We start from the raw sequence: 16,886 nt of genomic DNA on the forward strand, positions 1-16,886 counted from the left end.
ATAAATCCCGAAAAATTATAATAAAATCAGATACGACTAGTAATGCAGATATAAGTCCAGAATTGATTCTAAAAATAATTATAAATCTAGAAATTAATTGTGTGCTTTACGTGTTACGTGTTATATGTGATTATGTGTATAAATGTGTTGTGTAAATATATGTATATATATATACGAGTCAGATAGAAACGCGTGGGTAGACTGATAAGGTTGCGTGATTTCAATTCAAGATACACGTATGTACTAAATTATCTAAACACCTATCTTTCTATGATTTGTTCAGTGTTAGCAAGGCAGAGCAAGCTAGGGTCAGAAGGCAGTAAGTTAAACCAGGTTAAGTACGCGCAAGGCAAGTTTTTCCCCTATTCTAAATTCAGAATAGTGATTTATATTTCCTTTCTATCGTATCAATTCTCTTTGATAATTATTGTTCATATACACTATTACCCATTTATATCACTTGTTCCATTTCATTTCAATTCTTGATTTACCCAATTTATTGAATTCCTGTTCATATTTCAATTCCTTTACCCTATATATATTCTGGTATATCCTGGTGTTGGGATATATCAATAGCATACCGATTGTTCCGGATGCTCAGCCTTGGACTGGATGGTTACTATAAAGGCTGGGTTTTTTTTCCCAGACCATTAATTAATAGGCCATAGTTGCCTGAGTACTCCTTATGTTGGTTGGGTCTATGCAGTTGGGTATAGATCCGCACTATATTCTGACTGATCAGCAGATTATAGTGCATATGTTGGTTCTTGTTTCCAGTCTTATTCATTTGGCACTCGCCATCATTGGCAAATTATTATCATATACAGATACAGATGGTTGTTACAACCAACAGCTTATTGTTTCTCTTATGTCTCTTTCTCTATACCATATATATATACTTTTGCAGGCTTGTTGAGCAATTTTGGCTCATTTCTTTTATTGTCACTCCTATTGTTTTACAGTTAAGGTAGAGAATGAAACCCATCAGGACCCGCGTAGTCAAGAAGCGAGTCAAGCAGCGGGACCCTCTTATACCAAGAGTGTTCCTTCCTATTCCCGAAGAGAGCTTTGAATTGCCAGATCAGGTGTAGCAGGATAAGTAGTAATGTTGGGTTGAATAAGAGTTTTGTGTAGTTTGAATAAAAGATTGCGTAGTGAAACTGTAGATAGAATAAAGTTTTGTAATAAAGAGAGTTCTTGAAACAGGTTTTATTTAGTTGGGTTTGTAATAAAGGGTAGTGTATGATTCTTGTTTCCAACCTCAAACCTTAAAAGATCCTGAGTAGTGATAGTTCGGGGTAATTATTATATTAATATTCCGCTTGTGCAGGTATAGTTGGTAATTGTTGTTAATAATGCCCCAAATCTATACCCCGGATTTGGAGGGTGTTATAAAGAGCCTCAGCATGGAAGATATTTCCGTAGTCAACGAATTTCCAGATGTATTTCCAGATGAACTACCAGGCTTACCGCCTGATCGACAAATCGAGTTTGAGATTAACCTTGCTCCAGGCACGGAACCAGTTTTGAAAGCACCTTATAGAATGGCACCAGCAAAAATGAAAGATTTGGCGAGCCAGCTATAAGAATTGTTGGACAAAGGAGTGATACGGCCAAGTACGTCGCCATGGGGAGCACCTGTTCTTTTTTTAAAGAAGAAGGATGGAAGCATGAAGTTATGTATAGACTATCGAGAGTTGAACAAGATGACGATTAAGAACCATTACCCACTACCAAGAATAGATGATTTATTTGATCAGCTGAAAGGAGCTAAGTGCTTTTCCAAGATTGATTTGAGATCAGGATACCATCAACTGAAGATCAAAGAAGACGACATCCCGAATACAGCATTCAGGACAAGATACGGACATTATGAATTCTTAGTAATGCCTTTTGGGTTGACTAATGCTCCTGCAGCATTTATGGATTTGATGAACCGGGTATTTAAAAAGTATTTGGACAAGTTTGTAGTGGTATTCATTGATGATATTCTTATATACTCAAAGTCAGAAGAAGAACACATGCAGCATCTATGGATAGCATTGGAGATACTCCGATAAGAGAAGTTGTATGCCAAGTTTTCCAAATGTGAGTTTTGGTTAAAGGAAGTTCAATTTTTGGGACATGTTATTGGAAGTGAAGGAGTCAAAGTGGATCCAGCAAAGATTGAGGCAGTTATGAGTTGGGAGAGACCAAAGACACCTACGGAAGTGCGAAGTTTTCTAGGATTGGCAGGATATTATAGATGGTTTGTTAAAGATTTCTCGAAAATCGCCACACCATTGACTAAGTTGACCATGAAGAATTAGAATGTTGAATGGAATGTAGAATGTAAAGATAGTTTTCAAGAATTGAAACAGAGGTTAGTTACAGCTCTGGTGTTAGTATTACCAGACAATCAAGGAGACTTTGTGATTTTAAGTGATGCTTCAAACAAGGGTCTGGGGTTCGTGCTAATGCAACACAATAAGGTGATTGCGTATGCGTTGAGACAGCTAAAACCACATGAAGTGAAGTATCCTACACATGACTTGGAATTAGCAGCTATAGTATTTGCACTTAAAATTTGGAGAAATTACCTTTACGGAGAAAGGTGTGAGATCTACACGGATCACAAGAGTTTAAAGTATATTTTCACTCAGAAGGAGCTCAACATGAGACAAAGGAGATGGTTGGAATTGATTAAGGACTTTGATTGCTCGATAAATTATCATCCGGGAAAGGCGAACGTGGTAGATGATGGTTTGAGTAGGAAGGAGAGGTGAATATGATAGCAATACCAAAGGAATTATCTGAAGAAATTAGGAGATTTGAATTAAAACTTTGTGGATGCGGAAAAGTTGAAGAGATTTGTCATACTATGACATTTCAGCCAACATTATTGGAAAAGATAAAGAAATGTCAGGAAGAATTGATAAATTAGGAGAATAATCAACTGACCGGAGAAGAGATTTGTACTCAAAGGGATGAACAAGGTATATTAAGGTTTTCCTCAAGAATTTGGATTCCTCATATGACTAAATTGAAGAATGAGATATTGCAAGAAGCTCACAACTCTAGATTTTCAATCCACCCGGGAAGCACAAAGATGTACCAGGACTTGAAGCAGAACTTTTGGTGGCCAAACATGAAGCGAGAAGTAGCAGAATGGGTTGCAAAGTGCTATACTTGTCAGAAAGTGAAGGCAGAATATCAAAGACCAAGCGGATTAATTCAGCCCTTAAAGATTCCTGAATGGAAATGGGAAAACATTTCCATGGACTTTATAGTAGGATTACCACGAACGAAATCCGGACATGACGCTATATGGGTTATAGTTGATTGCCTTACGAAGTCGGCACATTTTCTTCGAATTAATGAGAAGTCTTCATTGGACAGATTGATCCATCTGTATGTGCGTGAAATTGTATTATGACATGGTGTGCCCGTATCGATAGTTTCAGACAGAGATCGCCAATTTAACTCGAGATTCTAGAAGCAGTTTCAAGAAAGTCTTGGCACAAAGTTAAACATGAGTACGGCGTACCATCCGTAGACTGATGGACAAAGCGAGAGGACAAATCAAATAATCAAAGACATGTTGCATAGCCGTGCGATTGATTTTGCAGGAAGTTGGGATGACCACTTGTCATTGGTAGAATTCTCTTATAACAACAGCTATCATAACAGTATTGGCATGCCACCATACAAAGATTTCTACGGACGGAAGTGCATATTGCCAACCAGCTGGGATGAAGTGGGAGAAAGAAATATTCTAGGCCCGGAATTGGTGCAACAAATGCATGAGACAGTCAAATTGATTCAGAAGAGATTACTTGCTGCTCAAGATAGGCAAAGAAAGTATGCAGACCCAGAACGGAGGGATATCAGATTCCAAGAAGGTGAAGCCGTATTGCTGAAAGTATCACCAAGAAAAGGATTGTCTAGATTTGGCAAGAAAGGGAAGTTAGCATCTAGATATATTGGTCCTTTTGAAGCTTTGGGTCAAGTGGGAAAGGTGGCCTATGAATTAGCTTTGCCATCTCAGTATCAGCATGTGCATAATGTGTTTCATGTGTTATTACTTAAGAAGTATAATCCTGATGCCAACCATGTGATAGAGTATGAACCTATAGAGATTCAGGCAGACCTGTCATTTGTGGAGCAACCTATCAAAATACTAGACTGGCAAGAGAAGAGTCTTAGAAATAAGTTGGTCAAGTTGGTAAGCGTACTTTGGAGGAATCCCAAGGTTGAAGAGTCAACGTGGGAACTAGAGTCGGATATGCATAGCCGATATCCTCACTTATTCTCCTAGATTCTGAGGACAGAATCCTTTAAGGGGGAGAGGATGTTACAACCGGTATTTCTAAACCCTATCTATATATAATTTTGTGTTTATAATTGAGATTTAAATTATGGTAAATTATAAATGTGGATGATCTATATGTTGAGTGCCTATAAATTAAGTGTTTAATGTATTAGTTTATATAAAAAAATTTGAAAGAAAATCTTATCATTTAGTATTTTTAAATGATAATCAAAAGTACTTCATTTTATATGAAAAATAGATTTTAAAAATCTTTTAACAATAAATTTTCAAATCTTATATCATTAAATTTCTAAAAACATAAGCTATTTTATGATATATATTTTGTGATTTATGGAAGTGCATTTATATTTAACATAAATTAGTTGGATTTTAATTTATAATTTACTTAATTGTCCATGCATGCATTTTGATCCCAATATAAGTTAAGGGCAAACTTGGAATTTCCAACCCCACTAACTACTAATTCACTAGCCAAATTACTACCTTATCCTTGCATGCAAAATAGCACAAGTTTGCTTGAAGGTTACTCTTGTCAATTCTCAATTCCACTCACTTCTTTTAGTCAAATCAAAATAATAAAAATCAATTACAAGATGTTATTATCATCTCACTTCACTCCACACTCCACCCTCACCTCACTCTCTCCTCCCTCTCCACTCTCTCTCTCGGCAAACCCCCCCCCCCTCTCGGCCTTTCCCTTAGCCGAAGCCCATCCCCCTCCTCTTCTTCATTTTTATTCAAACATCCATCTTCCATTTAAGTAATCTCACCCACCATATCTTGTTCTTTAATAATCCAAAGAGTTTAGGGTGAAAGTTTATGTTTTGATCTTGCATATCATAGTTTTAACTAGAACTCAAAATATAATCTTGATCCTCATGGATTTAAGGTTGTATTATTGAGAGAACTACAAGGAATGGTGAATTCCAAGTCATGAGAGTGAAGCTCTTGCTTATATGGTCATTTTCCTTCCATTTCATTTGGCCATGATTATATGGGAGCGGAATGAATGGTTCTTAATGGTGTTTCTTTGTTGCTTTGTTGATTTTTGAATGTTTATGTGATAATAGCTTGGTTTTGGAAATAAAAACTTGATAAAACTCTTTGCATGCTAAGTGATCACATAGTTATGGTTAATTCTAGGCTTTCATGTTGATTTTATTATGAAATTATTTTGGAAACCATATTGTTTTTGGCTTGTAAACTCGAAAGTATGCATGCATAGGTTCAACTCATGATTTTCAAAAGTTCTTGATCATTTGGTTTGATTTTTGTTAGTAATCTCTAATTTCAGTTGAGTTAAGATATCAAATATGATTTGTGCTCCTTGTTAAGTGTTTTTGATCCGTATATATTTGAAGGATTTAAGTGTTACTTTCGAATTTGAGATGACTTATAATTAGTGTATTTGGTTAACTATTATTTTTCTATATTGCACCTTAGGTAAGGATGATCTCCAATAAGCCATTGTTGTGTATGGGAGTGTTAGTTAAGTAGGTTTCCTTAGTTGGGGTTTGGTTTGAGTTTTGGTTGATGTTTGGTTTGGTTTGTCAAGTGGGAAACATGGTGAAAAGGGGTACATTAGATTCTGCAGAATTTCAGTTTGGTTCCATGAGGTTTAGAGTGAGATTTGACCATGTTATTGTAATTCACTTTGAGGCCCAAGACACCAGAAGTTAGAACTAGGAATATACTATATATTTAAGGTGTTTCTTAGAAGTTTGTAGGTTTTTTGGTTAGGTGCACGAGTGAAAACACTAAATATGTACAACAGGGGATAATTTTGTTACAACTTAGAAATGGGGAGTTTTGACCATGTCATGGGTACGCCCTCACTAGGCCTCGGTTAGCCCTAGTTAGAGGGAGTGTCAGAAGAGTTTTTCCAGCTATAGTTCATAGGAATTGAGTTAGAATCTTGTGTCACAATTTAGTATAAATCAGGACACTTTTCTGTCCAGAAAATAGGGGAACATTGGACTTTAAATTTAGGGCCAGGTAGGCCCAAGCTAGGCCCTTGAGCCACACCAAGTTTGGGAGTTGCCTTATTATCAGAAGAGTCTAGTGTAAAAGTTTGGGAGGTAAACTTGAAGTGTAAGGGTGTCAATTGCACTCAAAAACCCATTGATGTCATCCTGAAATCACTATAATGAGCCCAATCACTTAACCTTTAGTTTTAGGGCACTTATGAGTGAGGCCTAGGTTGACCATCATAGTTGTAAGATAGTATGAGGTCCGTAGAGTTTAAGGCCTAAGTCAGGGTCCATAAGAACTTGATGGTTTAGAAAAGGCACTTCAACTTATATGGTCGATATTAGGAGTTTTGACTAGTTTAGCATAACTAAGTGACTTGAGTAAGTGGAGTGGGATCATCCAAACTTATTGATGCAATATAGTGAGTTGATATATTATTATATACTTAAATGTGTTATGTGCGCATATGTGGCTATGTGAATTATTATGCTTATAAGGTAATTGTAAGGGTGTATGTGTATATAAGCCTAAGTGCCAATGTGCGTAATTTCGGTTTACAATTAGGTTGAGTTAGTGAGTATATATTATAATGAGGTTATTATTATTTTATGTAGGCTCTCGAGACGAGGGTAAAATTTCCATTAAAGTCGAGTGAATCTCCAGTTGCTCCCACCTTCCAGTCAAGTCAAGCCTTTCTCAAGGCAAGTGTTTCAACCTACCTTTTTCTTTACACTGCAAGTGTGTGATAACCAGTTCTTATATATGATGCGAGTGTTCTAATTCACCTTGATATATATGATCCAAGTGGTTCCAAATCTATCTTTCGTATTCTATGCAAGTGCCATGAACCCTCAAGTATTTATTGCAAGTAGTTTAACTTTACTTGAAGAATTCTATGCAAGTAAATCAAAAGTCATACCATGCTAGTATACCAAAGTAATTGTGATGTTGAACCCTGTGCAAGTTATACTCAGTAACCTTATCTTGATACCTAAAAGTCAGTTATTCCTTAAAGTTGTTCATGATTGCTTGATAACCCTATCCTTACCCCTAAAACATGATACCCTGTTATACTTTGAACTGATGCTCACCTTCTTTATTTTTTAATACCTATGTCTTATCTGGAACCATTACCTTGAACTTAGTTTGACTTAGTTCCTTTATACTATCCAACAACCCTGCGAAACCTCATTGTCAGATTCCTTGTGAATAGAAACTTTGCGATTCCATTAGATAAGGTATCAGTCTAGTTGATCATGGCTTTAAAGTTGATCTAGAACCCTTGATAAAGATGTTCATTGTTTAATAGATTAACCATCACTTGGCATCAATTCAATTTTTATAATAAAACTTAAAAAGTGGATTTTCAGTTCCAAAGGGGGACAAATATTTTCTTTAAATAGTGGATCTGGAGTGAAACGCAAGTCCTTTCCGCTCTTAATTTGTAGGCTTAAAGGTTGCCTAGGGATCCCATTATTGTTCTAGAACCCAGTGAGGTTCGGGATTACTTCGCGGCTGATCACCGGCTGTAATCCGTAGCGTCATAAAATGGTTTTTGATAAATAAATGTTTTTGAATTGTTTTATTACAAGAAAAGATGCCATCACCCTGAGAGTTTATCTCTTGATACTATATTGTTGAATTTCTCATTTCCTTTGTTATTCCTTTATTCTTGTTTATGTATATTATAGCGCTTGTTGAGCATTTGGCTCACTACTTGCTTTCACCCTGATGTTACAGCTAGCAGATATGGTTAGATTCAAGCAAACAGCGCATAAGACTTTTGATGCTGATTCGTATGTTCGAGCTCAGGTAGATTAGTGATCATTTTGTGTGAGGACTTGATATTAAAAATCAGGTTGTAGTAGTTAATAGTATTGGGTTGTTCCAAACCCTAAACTGTAAGATCTTGGATTCGGATGTATTTATTTCCTTTTGTTAACTATTGTAATAATTTGTATAATATCCATTGTTAAAGTTGCGGTATGACGATAATCGACGTCACAACCAACAATAATCCACAATTCACAATACAAACCAATTTCATAACCCGAACGCCATTACGACTTCTAAAATAATTAACTCATTTTCGTTTCGAAAATAATTTTACAAACTAATTTGTTTAATTTATAAATGTTGGACTCAGATTAAAATCATCACCTTCCACTGTCGACGATGAGCCTTCCACCGTCGACTCGCCAAGGCTCATCGTCGACGGCGGTAAAATTCACGGGTACCCGATTAATTCAGGTTTCCAACGCGTATTTCACCGATTAAATAATTTCCCGCATGAAAATTATATCACGAAGATTAATCAAAATTATTCCTGCAGAAAATAAAATAATTAAAAGAACCCCAGTCAACTGCGTGAAATCACACACACTAATACCACAACATAAACAGAAGCACAGAAATGGCCGTAAAACTACGCAGCCATATACCCGGACTGAAAACACACAGAGAAACAAAACACACACAAACACACACAGACACATATAACAACACACACATATGTATAAATATATACACAACTGAGATGACAAGAACCGAGTAAACAGGATACCGAAAAAGACAAAGTCATAGAGCTCGCCGGAAAATAGCGACGAGGAAACACAAAACAGGGAAAAAAATGGGGAAAGGGTAATAGAGACACTACGCCATAAGTGGGCTATTGTAATGCCTAAATGGTGTTATAATAGGCTCAAAAAGCGTTACAATAGGTCTATTATAACACCAGGGGGTGTTACGTATATGAGAATTACAATAGACACCCTAATGTTACATTTCACTAATCTATTATAATAGAGAAGAAAACGTTGTAATAGGCACCTATTGTAAGACTAAAAGGTCCAAATGTAACGCAAAATGAGTGATAAAATAGCTTGATCAAGATTGCATAAGTGGGACCACCTGTGGGTCCCATATAACTTATTGTAAAAATCTATTCTATCAATTGTAACACCAATCTTTTTAATTAAGTAATAGTAGCATTCATAATCTAACACTAAATAAAACATACATTACACTATTATAGGCATATGTAACATTTAATTTTAAAATTTGAAATTCATGTTCTGTTTAAAATCTACAATACATATCCAAAATGTTACAAACACCACAAAAGATTACAACAATAGGATCGATCAATTAACCATACTCTAAGCATATCCAAACTACGATGAAGGTTATTAATACTTTGAAGCTATGTTGATCCCCTTCTTCCCATAACAAATTATTGGCTTTTGCTTCTCCCAATAATCATTTTTATCTGCTTCACCGCCTTTTCTTATAAATTTCTATCCTCGGGAGAAATCTGATTCATAAAAAAAACAGATCACGAAACACTTGGAATCACTTCCCTAAGGTTTGATGCATAATTACAACATTTTCCCTTCCGAGACAATACAGCTAAACATGATTCAGCTGCGGTACATATGATAAATAAGGATATCAAAGAGCAAAGCTAATTAAGCCTTTATACACTACACTACACTCACTTGCTGTTTTGCTGCACCGCCCCTTTAATGACCATATTTTTCTGATAGCCTAGGATCAAAAAATAAATGGATAGTGAAAACATAGGAAATGAATGGAAACACAGCAATAAACTTTAGTTCCAGAAAACCAGAAAGCATGGCAAGTAAACTATTCAAAACTCAATACTTCTCATATAATAATTTTTTGTCAGCAAACCTAGGACATAATCCTGACTAGGACATAAACCTAGGACATAATGCATTTCAACAGATTCACCGAGTTTTGAGCAAAAGTTGCATCACTAATGAGGTTAGACATTCGCTAATTGGATACAGAGATTGTCTTCGACCTGTTCAATGAAAGAGATCAGCAATGTATCTAGAATTCCAAAATTAATCAAAAAGAAAGGTATTAACTGATGTTGGTTCTACAACTTCAGTTTCAATAGTATCAACAGAGTTATCATCTAATCCTGTAGAATTATCTTCCGATGATGCTTCTGATTCGCCATATTCCAATCTGCCCCACCTTCCTCCGTAGGCAATGGCCATCATCTTGTATATCTTGTTTCCCAGTTCAGCGGGACTGTCAGGCTACATGGGTAATAGAGAAACATAAGGATTAGACATCAGACACCCATGCTAGCAACTCTGTGTTTAATTGTAGAAAACAAGGAAATGTTTAGAGCTCTTATAGAGGATCCGCTGGAGATCAGTGTTGTATCATATAGAAGGTCAACAACTCTAATGGCTTCCGTGCTATCAGGTGAATTCTTACATGCAGCCTGCAAATGTTAATGTCTTAACCCAGTAAGCCACTAGAATTACCATGGATCTAAACATTGTAACATAGAAACAACAAACCTCTCCTCTCCCGGCAGAAGGAGGTTTACTGTTCAATTATCACTCGATGCATTTGTGCATGATGATATAAAATTCTGTAACCCCCCCCCCCGAAAAAAACTGAATATGTTTTACCACAGCAAAAGACAAGATGTCAAGTTTCTTCCCTTTGTTCATGCCACGTAATTTGCTTCAAAATTTTCCAGAATCAAAATGCCAATTAATAAAAATATAATAAACTAATATAATTTTAAATTAGTTCATGTTATTATGAATATCATTATCAAAAGCAACACAGACTTAACTCTCACTTAAAAAAGGAACTAATATGGGAAACTTAAAAAATAGTTGAATCTCAATATATTAGTATTTATATTTATATGCTATAAGTAGCATCTTATCTGATGTTCAGACATATTCTAGGATCTTAATATTTTGTAGAGGGTAACAATGATGTTGTCTAAATAATGACAATGAAATTCTGAAAGAGGGTTTAGCTTGAAGCCTCAATGATTGTATACAAATAATGATCTGACTTACTATGAGTACGCAACATTAAACAACACATTCTTCAGGAAACCGCCTACAAGTATCTTCAGCTTCAGACCTACACTTGCACATGTAGTTACGACTATTAATCACATCTATTAACCACTCTTGCACTAAATCAGAAAACATTTTGGGTACATTAAACTTAAGAACTATAATTTGTAATTTCTGATAATTAAACAGGTTATAGATGGCATTCGCATTTTCTCTATATTACAAATAACAAGTAGACAACAAAAACTATAGCCGATTTCACACCGTAAAATTACCTTGATTGAAATTCCCTGAATATTAAAATCATACCTCAATAAATTCTATCTAAAACTCGAGGAACAATACTCCAATGTCTTCAACTAATAACTTGACATCCTGAGGATGTAAAAAGCCAATAGAATATGAGAAAAAGCCCTAACCCCCAATTTTAAAGCCCTAATTTTCAGTAATTTCACAATAAATAATATTTAATCAGAGCAAATAGATAAATATGTTTAAATTGAAGCAAATATATACACATTTTTCATTTAATCAAAGCAAAAGAACTAAAGCTCCAATTTGAATCCATCAAAACCTGCAAAATAAATCAAAAAATTATTAACAGCCATTAAATTAGATCCATATATGTGCGTGTGTTTGGATTCAAATACCAAATCTCCACTTTCTTCTTCAATTCATCATTTGAGATTTAAGAGAAAGTGATCTGAGAGAGCCAGGGATGAGTGAGAGAGAGAGATAGTGGGTTTGAGCCTGTTTGTTTAAGTCTGTTTTGTGTTAAGCCTGGATATGTTTTCATTATAGGGGGAAAATCCCGCCCATCTTTCGCCTAGTATACTGTGTAGTAATTTCTATTTTTATATTTTTTTCATTTTCCTTTTAATTATTAATTTATTATTTATTAAATAATACCATAAAAGGGTGACTTTTAAATTTATGTACCATAAGTACATCTTTTAATTTATATTATATTCTATATATTACATCTTGATTCATTAGTAATCAATAATATAATTTTAATATTAGTTTTATGATAATATTTCCACTTTGATAACTTTAAAAATAAAAAAATAACTAATGTAACACTAGATGATGGTGTTACATGTTGTGCAACACTGACATTTCTCTACAACACTAGCTTTATGGCTATTGTAACACTAATTGAGAGGTGTTACAATAGGATACAAATATCTTAGCTAATGTAATGCTATTTGTAACACGTGCATTACGGTAGCCCATTTATGGCGTAGTGGGAGAACAGTGGAATCAGAGGGAGATATTAAAAAGGAGGAATATGAGAGTGTAACAGAGAGATTGAGAGTAAATCGAGAGAGAGAGTGTAATAACCCCAATTTTTGGGAAATTTTGAAACCCTTATGAATAGTGTTGTTGCTGAATGAGAAAACTTTTCATGCCACACTATGTAGGGGTTCTGATATGGATATTCTGAGATTTTATTAGTACTTTATATGGGATATAAGTGTATGTAAAGATCGTCAGAATCCAAATCCGAACACTTTGATTTTCCCGGAAATACACTAGATACGGAAAGAATTGAGTATAAGGTAACAGGATAAAAGGATTTAAATTAAAGGATTATAATAGAGGATCATAAAAAGGAATATAATGTATTGAGAAAGGTTAAGGGAACCTAAGTAATAAGATCCCGGGTATGATCCCTCAAACGATAAACGAAAACGAAAGTTAAGCGAACCGTATAACAGATCAGCGGTCATTAGGCAAACAATTAGGAAGTTAATCAAAGGGATTAGAGAGAGTGATGTCACCCAACCAATGAGAAGAGGACAAGGAGGGAAGGATGACATCACCACATGACATAGGCATGACATGGGAAGGAAGGAGGTGTGGTTGAATGAGAACCACACAAATACAAGGGCAACAAGGTAATTGACTAAAAACAACACAAAAATCAACCAACCAAACAAACATTTCATTTAACCAAACAAAACACAAAAATCTCTCTTCTTTTTCTTCATGCTCTCGGGTGCTTTTCTTAAAAAATGAAAGTCCAAGCTCCTCCACTTACTATTTAGCAAGGTAATTATCTAAGCTTCCCCATGGATAGTTACATACTTCCTATAAGTTTAAGCTTCTAATTCCAAGCCAATCTTTTTCTATAAATCATGGAAGAAGATGGTGAATAGTGTTTTTCAAGAAATAAAATTTGTGTTCTTGAAGTTTTGTTTAGATTAAGCTTGGATAAGGACTTTAAGGGTGATTCCAAGCCATTCTCTTGATTCTCCACTCTCCAAGGAAGGTATAAACTACAAACCCTAGCTTTAGTTTTGAGTAATTAGGAATGACTATGTTTGATATAGTATATGTGAAGCATGATGCTTGATTGTTTGAAGTTTGGTTGAGTTTGTAGAGATTAGTTGGTTTTGTGGTATTGTTGGAGTGGTAAATCTTGATAATTAGTTAAAGAACCTAAGTAAAGCTTTTAGTTCATGTGGGGAATAAGTATAAATGGTTAATATGGATTTGTTGGGGCTGTTATGATGTGGTTTGGATGGATGTTGGTTGTGTGTTTCATTTGAGGTTGAATTGTGGTTGGTTTTGAATGGTTTAAAATTGGGAAATCGCGTAAACATAGCCGTCATAACGTCCGATTTTCTTTAGACTGTTTTTGTGCACAACATTAGGACCCGAGAACCCCCTGCTATATTTTGACCATTGCCATGTTTAGATAGCTCATGTTACGAGCTTCGTTTTGATATGTAGTTCGTTCGATTCCGATGCACAGTTTAGGAGAAACGACCGTTTCAAGTAACGGCGTTTCGCAAACGAAACTTTTCCCCTCGCCTTACTTTGAAACATAGGTTAAAGACCAAAAAGGGTTAATTAATGTATGAAACAATTATGGTAAGAGTGTTAGGCAGTTGGTAAGACACTCGCGAAGGAATCGCCTTAAAACTCGTAAAGGTTAAATTATTAAAAATGGTGGAGCCGAGGGTACTCGAGTGACTTAAGAGAATTAGTAAGCGCAAAACAAGCGTTAGAGTCTAAGTTAGTTAAAGTATAGATTTACAAGTGACTTTGGTTTAATTCCAACTTACTTGTTGTTTATAGGTTACCAGACTCGTCCCGAGCCATTCGTAACCCCCAGTCGCTCAGGCAAGTTTTCTATCCGTTATACTGTTGTTGTGATGTATACACTTGTATATGCATTACCTTGTAATAGATGCATGATGATTATATTAGCAAATTCTTGCGATATATTGGAGCATGCTGATATGGTATATATGCATGTCTGTTTCGTAATCTTGATATATATCTGTCGATTCAATTGATTCAGTTGATAATACCTATGCTAGAGGATAGCGGTAATTTGCATATACCCTTAGTATAGGGACCCAAAGGTGAAAATATTTTCTAAAACCGGGAGTCGAGGATCCCGAGTAGGTTTTGTATATATGGATATAAATATATATATATATATACTTATATATATATGGTCATAGTTTTCAAAACTATTAATCGAATAAGGTTTATTCGATAACTTTAGCTTTATTTTATTAATGAATATTATCTTGAATATTCATTCGAGGACTTATGACTCCTTTATATTATTTATTGAATATTACTTGGATATTCATTTGAGGATGTATAACTCCTTTATTTTATTTAATGAATATTATTTATAATATTCATTCGAGGTATTATGACTCAGCTTATTATTTAATGAATATTATTTTGAATATTCATTCGAGGGCTTATGACTCAGTTTATATTATTTAATGAATATTATTTGAATATTCATTTGAGGATCTATGACTCCGATTATTTGCTGAGATATATTCTTTATTTTACTAAAGAATAAGTTGTCAATAATCAAACTTATTTTCGATTATTCAAATAAAGATAGTACTTTCATATAAGTATATCTTTGGTTATTTGATATCCATTTCAAGTATAAGTTTTAATACTTCTACTTCAATTATTTTTATAAAGATTATTCTTTATGGGAATATTATTTAAATAATAATATTCAGTCATTTTCTAAATATTCTGGGGACTGATTTACTTCATTAAATCAGCTTTACTCCAAACACTCTATAAAGTGTTTTCGAGTCTTCAAAAATGATTTTTAAAAGTTAGAGCGGATCCCAAAACTCATTTTTATATTTAAGATCTTCCTTTTTAAGGGGATTTAAATACTCGCTCAAAACCTGAGGGATCCGGCTCTGTGGTGTGTTTTATATTCGCAACAAGGTTGCTGCTTTGATAAATGAATTGATTACTTACCCAACACTCGGGAAGTAAAATTCTTGGAACAAGTTAATCCATTAACAGGCATCGCCTGGGAAATATCGGTGAGTTTTCTTTTCCAACTAGATACGACTTCTTGGTGGAGCCGTATCAACAAGTTTCTACTTGGGGAAAGGGGGAACGAGCTTTACGTTTCAGAGTCATCGATTTCATCTGAACTAGGAGTGGCGTAAGTGGTCGAGTGGCGCCGGCCCAGCCTTATTATATTGGCCCAAATGGCCTGGAAGTTCCGCTAAGGCGGTCCATTCCTTAGGAGTTCAGTGTTCGGTTGACAAGTAAATCCGACAGGTTCTCCTCTACATGTAGAAAATGGTGGGGTTGTACTACTACGACTGATTATCGTAAGTGGTCTTCCTGGCGCGGCAAACTCCCGTAATGAGTTCATCATCCAATTGGATATTTCTGCAACACTACCCAGAGCACTTCGATAGAAAGGCTACGGTTGGGCGATTGTTGAGTGTTGGCAGGGTCAAGTTTTCAAAAATGATGTTTGCATCAAATGAAGTATCTCGTAACTTTATTTTATTTTGATGATATTTTAAAGATTTAATCTATTCAAATCTGGTCTTGTAGTCTCATCTATGTGATGAACTGTTGAAAGCTCATTATACTTTGAACAGTGGTAGTTCAAGTAGCTTTATAAATGATATAAGTATAGTGAAGTATTTGGTAACTTCATCCCTTGTTTTTACTTATATCTAGTAAGTAATTATCTTACTCATGATAAAAGATTCTAGTAAGTATCCATTTAGATACTTATATTATTGTTATCACTATATATTATCTTGCGAGCTGTAAGGCTCACTCTTGCTTTATTTCTTCATCACACAACAACAGTTAGGAAAGATGGCCAGACTCCAGCAGACCCAGCGCAAGCGCGTGGGAAGCGTCCCGCGTCTTCCCGATGATGTTGTGGCTGCTATAGCTGTAGAGGTAGATCTATTGGTAGATCAGGCATTCTATTTTTGAGAATCAAATTATGTATAATTATAACTTGTGGCAGATAATGGCAATTAACTGTAAATTTATCAAGTAATCATTTTGGGTTGTAATAACTTTTAAATTGTGGATTCAAAGACTTGTACTTATTTAAATTTCATCTCTGAGACTATAACGGGTTGTGGTGTGTGTTAGTGTGGGGTCACAGCATAAGGTTATTATTATTAATTAAGTGAAGTGATATTGTGGAAAGAAAGACCGTGATGACCCGGATCCCCGACCCCGGATCTGGGGGTGTTACAGAAATGGTATCAGAGCTAAGCGTTATAAACCTCAGAGATGATGTGGCGTTAAGATAATAAGTTCACAAAGATAATAAGAACTCTTGCCAAGTTCATAGTCGGGCTACCTAACGTAGTACTGACAGTTAAAACCCTTATGGGAACCCTTATAAATATCGTGATAGGAGCGTAGTTCGTTATCGTATATGGTAGCGGGACTCCGAACCCTGAGGT

General features: G+C 35.2%; 1 protein-coding gene and 1 long non-coding RNA gene across 5 annotated transcripts in view; one reads left to right on the forward strand and one right to left on the reverse strand.

Annotated features, from left to right (window-relative positions):
- LOC141685740 (uncharacterized) overlaps window positions 1-5,775 on the forward strand; it is a 33,748-nt gene extending 27,973 nt beyond the window's left edge. The window contains exon 7 of the mRNA XM_074490826.1: window positions 5,756-5,775. Coding sequence (XP_074346927.1) covers window positions 5,756-5,775 — 20 coding nt within the window. The remainder of the gene's footprint in view (window positions 1-5,755) is intronic.
- Window positions 5,776-9,311: 3,536 nt separating this feature from the next.
- On the reverse strand, window positions 9,312-11,948 carry LOC141684722 (uncharacterized). Of its 4 annotated transcripts, none has more exons than XR_012560666.1 (4): window positions 11,796-11,948; window positions 11,143-11,719; window positions 9,781-10,544; window positions 9,312-9,596 (listed from the first exon to the last, which is right to left on the reverse strand). It is a non-coding gene; the product is annotated as an uncharacterized LOC141684722 (long non-coding RNA). The 4 variants fall into 4 exon arrangements; XR_012560668.1 differs by having other exon boundaries at window positions 11,143-11,520; window positions 11,662-11,938; XR_012560667.1 differs by having other exon boundaries at window positions 9,316-9,596; window positions 11,143-11,209; window positions 11,455-11,936.
- Window positions 11,949-16,886: the final 4,938 nt, after the last annotated feature.

Source organism: Apium graveolens, chromosome 9 (assembly GCF_009905375.1).
Source record: "Apium graveolens cultivar Ventura chromosome 9, ASM990537v1, whole genome shotgun sequence".
NCBI lineage: Eukaryota > Viridiplantae > Streptophyta > Magnoliopsida > Apiales > Apiaceae > Apium > Apium graveolens.